Source organism: Morus notabilis, unplaced genomic scaffold, assembly GCF_000414095.1.
Source record: "Morus notabilis unplaced genomic scaffold, ASM41409v2 Scaffold866, whole genome shotgun sequence".
Classification (NCBI taxonomy): Eukaryota; Viridiplantae; Streptophyta; class Magnoliopsida; order Rosales; family Moraceae; genus Morus; species Morus notabilis.
In genome coordinates, this window is record NW_010357944.1 from 25,693 (window position 1) to 35,668 (window position 9,976).

At 33.7% G+C, this 9,976-nt stretch overlaps 1 protein-coding gene across 1 annotated transcript; it reads left to right on the forward strand.

Annotated features, from left to right (window-relative positions):
- Positions 1-4,318: 4,318 nt before the first annotated feature.
- On the forward strand, positions 4,319-9,976 carry LOC21387580 (homeobox protein knotted-1-like LET6). The gene is made up of 4 exons (XM_010091138.2): positions 4,319-5,494; positions 5,705-5,990; positions 8,730-8,974; positions 9,537-9,976. Exons 1-4 carry the CDS (start codon positions 5,075-5,077, stop codon positions 9,741-9,743), a joined length of 1,158 nt encoding a protein of 385 aa, XP_010089440.1. The 5' UTR covers positions 4,319-5,074; the 3' UTR covers positions 9,744-9,976.

A 9,976-nucleotide genomic window follows, 5' to 3' on the forward strand; every position in this document is an offset into this window, starting at 1 on the left:
ATTATTTATCCTTTTTGCTTTTGGACGTGAAGTTCGTTTCTTTTGATGGGCATGTGGATTCCAATAGATATGGAAATGACTTAAAGCGGAGGACAGGACAATCTTGCTAGGTTGGGCCTGGTGTTGACAAAGTGTCATCTCATCCATAACATTTCTCCGTTTCATCTCCACCCCAGCTTTCTTTTTCCTCTGAAATTTAAAAGAGAGAAAAAAGAAAGAACCATTTTTCATCTCTCGTTTGAAATGTTTGACCCCTTTTTTTCTCCAATCTTTCTCGTTCAAAGCTGGGTTCAATATCGTTTCCTCATCATCCTAATTCGGAAGGATAATAAATTATTGCAAATGAAGAATATTGATACGTGTTTTAATTTATAAAAGATATCTTACAGCAATATATATTTATTTACAAAAGAATCCTATAGCTATAATTCCACGATGTCCGAGCTACTTTCTTAATTAAAAAAAAAAACAAACAAATTAACTATGCTTTAGTGCGTTGGTTGACAATATTGGATAATTATCAGCATCCACCTCCTCCTGTAATCCACGGATTTTATCATTACTACTACTGTTATTAATTTAGTACTATTACTTATTATTATTATTACTACTATTATTACTGTTAAAAAAAGACGAGTTATTAGAACAAACCCACGGAAGTTGGCAAATGCTTAGAATTGACTCAAGAGTTTCATTTCACTTATTTGAGTTTAAAATTTAAATTTTGTTACAGTAAAAAACTTTCATAAACAATCACATCTAACATTTTTATTACAGTAAAAAATTATCACATAAAGTCACATATCAACTCAAATTAAAAACTCGAATCAGAGAATTAAACAGGACAAGCTTATCTAATTCTAACTCCAGAACTTTTCACAAATAGTAGAAAAAAGAAGTAAACACTGATGAATATTTGGTAGGATGGATAAAAAAGAATGAAAGATAAATAAAATACTTAGGTAAAGGAAGTCAAATGATTTTCTCTCATATTGTTTGGTAAAATAGAAAGAAATATGAAAAAAAAAATGTCAAATTTAAGACATTTTACAATAATACCTCAATACAAATAAAATTATGATGGTGAAAGTTAAAATTATTATTTTACATCTCATTTTTTTGTCAAACTTTTTCCCTCTTCGTTTCTTCCTAAAGTTGGAACTTTGAAGGATTAAAAATGGGTAGGCCACATGGATTTTTATTTTCCTTCATTCCTCATTTTCTCTCTACCAATCAACCTAGAACTGCAAATTTAGGTTGGACTAAACGGGCCGGCCTAAGGCCCGTTACTGTTAGCCCTAGTCCGGTCTGGTCCTAAATTTTTTAGGCTTAGGCCTAGACTGGGCCGATCCTCTCTCTTTTATGATAGAGTCAGGTCGCGGCTCAAACATCATATTTTTAAATTTTTTTAAAAAAATACATTATAAAATTTCAAGCTAGGCCGGCCCAAAATCTCTTTTTGAACCTGACCGGACAGCCTAAACTTACATCTCTATAACAACTTTAAATTTTATTTTTCTCTCTAAAATCCTGAGTCCGTTTAGTTCGCTATTCGAGTTTTTAATTCGAGTTGAGATGTGATTTTATGTGAGAGCTTTTTACTGTAGCAAAAAAGTTAGATGTGATTGTTTGTGAGAGCTTTTTACTGTAACAAAACTCGAATTCTAAATTCGAATCAGCAAAATAAACGGGCCTTAGTATATTTTCTTTCCTCTCTTTTTTTCTACCATACCAAATACACTATCACATCAAAAGGAGTACTACTATATCTGAAGAAGAAAAATAAATAAATAAAGAAGACAGACCAAAATATTGCATGCATGGGAAAACTCCATCGTGTAAATGGATAGTTAACTTATTAATATTAATCTAAGTGATAAATTAATGTTTTGGGCAATAAAGTCCTCAAGATCTGATACCTAATAGCTGATTAGGAGATGTTAAGGAAAGAAATTAAGCGTTAAAGAATAGAACAACACATTTAACTCAAAGATCTTATCTTATAGCTCAAAAGAAAAAATAAAAAAGAAAAAGAAAGGCACGTTCATTTCGACAATTTGAGTTTAGAATTTGAGTTTTACTACAGTAAAAAATTCTTAAAAATAGTCACATCTAATTTTTTTACTACAGTAAAAAATTTTCATATAAAATCACATATCAATTCAAATTAAAAATTTAAATTAACGAACTAAACGGGCCTAGAGAAAAACAACCCCCAAATTGCTCCTTGTTAAACAAACAAACAAACAAAAAAGGTACTGTTCTGCTTACTATCATCATATATATTACATATTGTACGTGTAAACGTACGAATTAAATGCAATGGAACCTGGGAATTAAGAGGGTATTTGATATTATCATAATTTAAATTATAATTGTGTTTTTTATATATATATTTTAAAATATATATAAATTTTAAATAATTTTAAATCATATTTTAAATTTGTGAATCAAACCTGCATTTAAATATTTGAAGTAGAGTACAGACATGACCCCGAACTATACGATCTTACGTAATGTATCAAACTGCAGCGATATCAATACATACATTGAGCTTTTAGATAAAAAACCATTAGCGAAAAAAAAGAAAAGAAAAAGAATAAAAAGAGCGTGAGAGAGGTAGACCCGTTTAGCTTGTTAATTTGAGTTTATAATTTGAGTTAAAATGTGATTTTATATGAGAATTTTTTATTGTAGTAAAAAAATTAAATGTGATTATTTTTAAAAAAATTTTACTGTAACAAAACTTAAATTTTAAATTCAAATCGACGAAATAAACGGGGCGAGAAATTACACCGTAATTCTTTGAAACGGGAGAGAAAAAGAAAAAAAAAAAAAAAAAAAAAGAAAGAATAAGATAGAAAGATGTGACATCTGGACTGACCCACAGACCTTCTTTTCTCAGCTCTCTCTTTCTTTTCTATTCTAAATTAATTATTATGGATTAGACCCAAATGATATGACTCTCGGTCGACTAGTGATCTCATTTAATTTTTCTCATAAGTCGAGTAAAAAGTTATTAAAGACAAGTAATTATCCGACGGGAAATAATGTGTGTACGATTTAAAAAATTTATGCCCTTCGTCAAATCTCCCCATATTCACGTGTTTGCCCTTGTTTTAATTTAGTATAATATTTATAACGTACTAATATTTACTATTTACTAGCGTAAAAGTGCGGTAATATTATTTTATAAAGATTAATGTTGTATAGGCTAGGGAAAGTACAGTGGTGGGTAAGAGAGGACAGTATTTAATGATTAGAGAGCTTAATTTCTATATTAAAATGATGTTCGGTGGAGAGATTCATTATTTGAATCATGATTCATGATTTATTATAATATTTTTTCTCATAAAAAATTTACGTAAATTGAAAATGGTTCGAATCACATGGTTTGAATCCTCTAACTAAACGTACTAATTTTTATGGATTTAAATTTTTAATTTGAGTTAAGATGTGATATTTTTTTAAAATTTTTTACTGTAATAAAAAAATTTAAAATTTAAAATAATAAAATAAATGAGACATAATTCTCCATTTGTTAGGTTGTGTAGTTTAATTATGTTTAGATGATTATTGCCTTACAAAAGAGTAATTTAAGGATCGACTTTATAAATTTGATTGTCCTAATTTCATTACAAAAAGGGTGCCCATTTTGGGGTTATAAAGAAGTTTGAGAAAAACGTTTAAGAGTTGATAAGTGTGCAATTTTTCCTTATAAATTTATTTCTTATAAAAGTGAATTACTGTGTAGCGTTTGAATAAGGATATAATCTCTCATTGCGGCCGCCTGTTCTAATATAGAGTTTGGGGTCTGATTCTTAACAATTACCCATTTTTACATCAAAATCTCATAAATATGACATAATACTGATTTAACATGTCACAAAATAATATTATCAAAGATAATTTTCTTCATACTCCACTATAAAATTCTTATTATTTATTTATTTATTTTTACAAGATGAAATTCTGCCATCTCTGTTCCCTATTAAAAAATCTACTCTGTAGAAGATGTGAAGTGAAGATTAAAATCAAAGAGAAAGAGATGAGGAGAATGGACAAAATTACCAAAGTCACAAGAAGGGAATATATAATATGGAATGGTATGGAAGTTGCAGATATAATATGGAATGGTATTGGTTGGTTGGTTGGATATTGGTGGAGGTGCGGAGACAGAGACTAGCATCAATCACAATAGAAATGGACGGTCGAGATTTGATCAATTACCATCAATCAACATGTAGATATAGTAGTACTACTACTGTACAGGCATTGTGTTCTCCGATGGCAAATGACTACTACTATATACCACTATTCCTTCTTAACCCCATTAATTATGGTGGCTCTACTGATCCCGTTTAAGCAAAGATTTTGCTATCACTTCACTGTAAATCAAATGTCCCATTCTCTTCCCTCCCACTCACTGTAGAACTGAATGTAGAGAGAGAGAGAGAGAGAGAGGGGGTGAGTGGCAGTGGCGGTGCAATAAACGAGGAGATTTATTTATATGTTGAAATAGGGGGAGTTTGATTTTCATCGGGAAGGAAATTTGGTCTGAGGATTCAGAAAGAAAAGTTGCAGAGATACACGTTAACCCCGCGTGCACACCCCCCATCGTCTTTAAACCAACCCCCTCTTCAACTCTCTCCCTGTCTCTCCCTATTTTCGGTAATACACAATATACTTGACTGGAGAGAGAGAGAGAGAGAGAGAGAGAGAGAGAGAGAGAGTGTGTGTTTGTGCATAAGAGAAGAAAAGAAAAAGTACCCATTTCCGAGGGAGGGTCTCTGAATCCACCTTTTACAGAGACCAGCCAAGAAGAGAGAAGGAAAAGAAAAGAAAAGAAAAGAAAAGCCCTGATCGTGTAATTTTTGACTGGCTAGTACAGGCGCAAAACCCTGCAAACTTTAGGGATTTTTTCTGTAAAAAGACTCTGAGTTTTAGCTTAAAAACCGGGAGAAGAACTCTAGGGACACAATCATATATGGCCTGGTTTTAGAGAGAGAGAGAGAGAGAGAGAGATTGAGAATTAGTGTAGCCAAATTACGAGCTACTTCAGCTGGGGGTGATAATGGAGTTTGGGGATCAGAATAAGTACATTAGTAATAGTGGAAGTGGAGTTTCTTCTTCTGCTGCTGCTTCTTCGCTGCTGCAGATGATGGATATTAATAACAGTAATAACAATAATAATAGCATTCTGCCTTCAATGATCAACAATTCTGGTGGTACTGCAGACAGATCAAGATCATCTGCATCCTCGTCACGGCTCAATCTCCATCTTCCTCGACCCGGCCTGGCCCACAACAATAATCCCAACCAACAACATCTCAGATCAGGATCAAGTGGTCCTCCTTTCAAGCCCAATGACAACCTCAATATCACCGATACCACTACTAATACTTTTTCTAATAATGTTTCTACCATGAAAGCCAAGATCATGGCTCATCCTCTCTTCCCTCGTCTCTTGACCGCCTACGCCAATTGTCAAAAGGTCCTTTCAATCTTATATATATATATATTTATATATATATATATATATATATATTGTTTGTGTATGTCTCTATACCTATCATACCTAGTATATATCTATATATGTATATGTTCATGCAAGTGATTAAAAGCTTTTACGCAATAATTGCTTAGAAGGGTTATTTAATCCTGCAGGATCATCACGATCTGATGATGTTAATTACTTATTTAGGTCGGAGCGCCAGCTGAAGTGGTGGCTAGGTTAGAGGAGGCGTGTGCTAATAATTGCGAGGGCACCATGGGAATTTCAACGAGAAGTAGAAGTAGCAATAGTAGTACAACATCCACAGGCTGTATAGGAGAAGATCCTGCGTTGGACCAGTTCATGGAAGCCTACTGTGAGATGCTGGCAAAATATGAGCAAGAACTCACAAAGCCTTTCAAGGAAGCCATGCTTTTCCTCTCTAAAATCGAGTGTCAGCTCAAAGCCCTAACAGTTTCTTCCGCCTCAGATTCTGGTGATGATCTTAAATGCGCATATATATACATATGCCTATATATATGTCTGTGTGTGTATTCAAATGTTGCTGTTTTCTTTTATCTTGTTTTCCTATTTCTCGTTATAAATGTTTTTCCTTTATTACTAAACTGTTTCGAAATGTGGAGTCTCTTCTGAAACAAACATGAGGTCCTTGTTCTTATTTTTGAAAATATCATCAGGATTATTATGCATGTTTTAGCTTTCCTAGGGAGAAGTGTAACTACCTACACATAATTTTGTACTTTGGGTAATTAACTCGTTTTTTTTTTTTTAAATTAATTATTCATTATTTTTTAATTTATGGGGCCCTTTTTTTTTTTTTTTTTTTTCTCCCCTGTTCGTCCTAGCCATATCTCAGCTTACTCAGCTTGTTTCTCATCCAATTATTATTATTATTTTTGTGTGTGGTGCTTTTTTTTTTTTTTTTTTTTTTTTGGGTATCTGGAGTAGGTTTTGCTCAGATCGTTTTTGAGTAGATCATCATGATTCATGGGGTAAGACCATAAGACCATACTTTATTTGCAAAAAGCGAATATTAAGCATATCATGTAAGTCCTTCATTCTGCGGTAAGACTTGTTTTTCTTTTTTTGTTGGTTCTAGTGTGCGGTAGAGCATGTTTTGCTACTAAGAGAAATCACTACATGTTTCGATTCTTATATTCATATGTTTTTGTTGTGATTAGGGTTTTGCTAGGCTCGGGAAAGTTTGCTATACTATGCTCCAATATTTCACATTGATAGGTGTCTTCCCTAGCTAAACCTTATGTGCATGGCATTTTGAAAAGAAGTACGGAGATGTAGATGAAACCATTTTTGAAATCTTTTGTTGATTGACGCCTTTCTCTAATATTTTAGCCTCTGGCTTTGCTTAAGTAGAAATGAACATCACATTTTGTGTCTTAACCTCCCCCCCCCCCCCCCCCCCCCGGGCCCCCTGTGAATGGCTTCATGATATGCTAGCGTCACTTTTTTTGTCACTTTCTTTGTTACTCACTTCGTTCATTGTTTGACACGCGAATTCTATTAACATGATATATTATTATTTAAATAGGAAATGATAGAGTGGCATTCATGTGTCAAACAATGAGACAAAGAGTGATAAAATAAATGACGTTAGCATTTCTCTTTGTATATTATATGTGGTAATTTGGATATAGAGTGCAATCGCTCATGATTGTATTCTTTTTTATTATTTCTTAGTCAAACCTAGATTATTTTAAATCTTCTGTTCTACTTTGTGTATAACATATGAGGACTTTTATTCACGAAACATCATTTGAAAATGTTCAGTTGGAAGTAAATAAATAGGCGCCAAATCTCTCCATCTTTTATGAAATGAATATTTGTAGGCAATTAATTTTGTGTGTTGATTGATAGATGTGAATCTCTTGACGATCATGTTTTGTATTTTCTCTATGTTAACATTTGCCAACAACCCCAAATGTCCTTAACTTAAATATATTTGCCCTTTTCTTTTCAAGTGAAATATCGAAACTTTACATATCTTTTACAAGTAGCTCCAAATCGAGTAAAGAATACAAAACTTTATCCTTACCTAAAAAAACTCAATCCTTTGACCTTTCTTCATTTTCTAATCCTATCATTGGTGGCATCATTTGTAGTTTATCCTTGTAAAAGTACTTATTCACTTCATTGGCTGTATTCATTATCTGTGTGAATCTGGTTATTCAAGCTATGTAGATATGTGACTAATGGCTGTTCCTTAGTCATAATTTTCAGCTGACTTCTAATTAAATACGCAATTGTAGGCAAGGAGGTTTAATGACTTGGTGAAAAAAGATCAAGAGAGACCACGTAAAGAACTCTTTATTTTTGGCTTTTTTTTTGGGGAGAAAGGAAACCGATAGAAACTTTACTTAGAAAGACTTAAACATGTTATTCATTGACAAGAAGCTAAACATTAAAGGTCTTTCGCAAGGATGTCTGATTTATCAGCATTCTCAGAATTAGCACATTCATCATCTCCACTGTGGTAAGTTTAAGTAACAGAAAATTGAAAAAAAAAAAATGTAGGAATAAATCTACTTAGGTTGTGTACCTTTTCTTTAATTACTGCATTCAAGAGTGTCATGAAGATATTCGCGTTGTGACTGCATAGTACAAATTTCGGAATCAAATCTTATAGTCTACTATTGTCCAACTTATTTTTTATCTTTCAGATATTAGAGCCTTTGTGTTTCTATGCGTTCATTTCACAAAATGGAAATCACTGATGAATGTGGTATACTGTTTATGATTTCAAAGTTGAGAGGATATGAATTTGCATGTGAATATATAGTGGGATGATTTAAGTAGTCTGTGGTTTGAGTCGTGAGGTACTTGATTTAAGTAGGGCACGGTTTAGTTTGCTAGTTCACTCCTTTTCTTCATGGTTTAAAAAGGCGTGCGCCTCGAAGGTCGATTAAAGGCTTAGGTTTCAATTGCGCATCTATTTCTTGCTCTTTTTTGGTATGAGGCGTGCGCCTCAAGGCGTGAACGCTTCGAGGCATTTGAGGCGTTTTGTCTAATTGAGGCGTTTTCTCTTTCTTTTTTTGTTTGTTTGTTGTGAAATGTTTAGTATTTAACTCTACTTCAAGTGGATTTTTTGTTTTTTTCGTCTATGCTATATGTGTAGATCTCAATGAAACATGAGTTTGTCAACCTTGTGCTCGTACATTAATACAATGATTTTCTCTTCCTGCTTGTGCATTATCAGCGTGTGTTGATTTCGCTGGACAAAATGGATCCTCCGAAGAAGAGGTTGACGTGAATGATAGTATCATAGATCCTCAAGCCGAAGACAAGGAATTGAAAGTTCAGCTCTTGCGCAAGTACAGCGGATACCTCGGCAGTCTCAAGCAGGAATTCCTGAAGAAGAAAAAGAACGGAAAGCTGCCAAAGGAAGCCCGGCAACAATTGCTTGACTGGTGGAGCAGACACTACAAATGGCCTTATCCTTCGGTATATCTAGCTACACCCCCAAAATCAATCTTCCTTACTAAATGCAAATTATTTGTCTCGTGCTTTTTCTTTCCTCATCTATCGAAGAGTTGTTAAATGACTTGGTAACATAGAGATAGTAATTTGGAATAATCTCATCTGCAAAACCGAACTTTGGGGTTGTTCCTAGTTTGCCTTATAAACTTTGAAAACTCACATTTTGTCCTTTGAATTTTGAACGTCATACTCAACCCTCTTTGTAAGAATTTCTGTTAAAACAAACAGAAAATAGGGCAATTATGTGTGGTCAATGTGATTATTTTCCGTTTATTTTTATTAGAAATTATAACCGAAACACCACTTGTCAAGTCCCTTTTAAACAAAAATTTAGGAGATTAAATGGGGCTAATTTAGAATTTAAGGGGAAAAGTTGGGAGTTCTTCAAGTTTAAGGGGCAAAGTATGAATGACATTAATGTTCGAGGGTAATGGTGAGAGTAATCCTACTTTCTACGCATCTGGTCTTCTTTGTAACAATAGGCTTTTGTTGTGATGAAACATGTGTGATGTGTTATGGAATGCAGGAGGCTCAGAAACTAGCACTTGCGGAATCTACCGGTCTTGATTTAAAGCAGATAAACAACTGGTTCATCAACCAGCGGAAGCGCCACTGGAAGCCCTCGGAGGACATGCAATTCGTCGTGATGGACACCGCGCATCCCGGACACTACTACATGGACAATATCATGTACAATCCCTTCCCCATGGACTGCTCATCTACTCTCCTCTGATCACCTCACCTTCTCTATCTTGTTATAACCATGTAATGTTTGTATTCAATATTCTCTTTGGAAAACTTTGTCTTACCTTTCTTTCAGTACCACGTCGAAAGAATTCGACCTTCTGAAACCATCTACTTGTTTTTGTTTCGTCTTTGATGACAAGACAAATTGACGCGTGCTAGGTGAAAATAGATCTTTTGACGCACAACTGCGTATTATATATATATAACAAGAACAAATTT

Bases quoted from the DNA above. Each gene is read 5' to 3' on its own strand.
- LOC21387580 (XM_010091138.2), top strand. From the start codon at position 5,075: ATGGAGTTTGGGGATCAGAATAAGTACATTAGTAATAGTGGAAGTGGA. The intron at 5,495-5,704 runs GTCCTTTCAATC...TTACTTATTTAG, and splicing joins CCTACGCCAATTGTCAAAAG to GTCGGAGCGCCAGCTGAAGT. The intron at 8,975-9,536 runs GTATATCTAGCT...TATGGAATGCAG, and splicing joins ACAAATGGCCTTATCCTTCG to GAGGCTCAGAAACTAGCACT.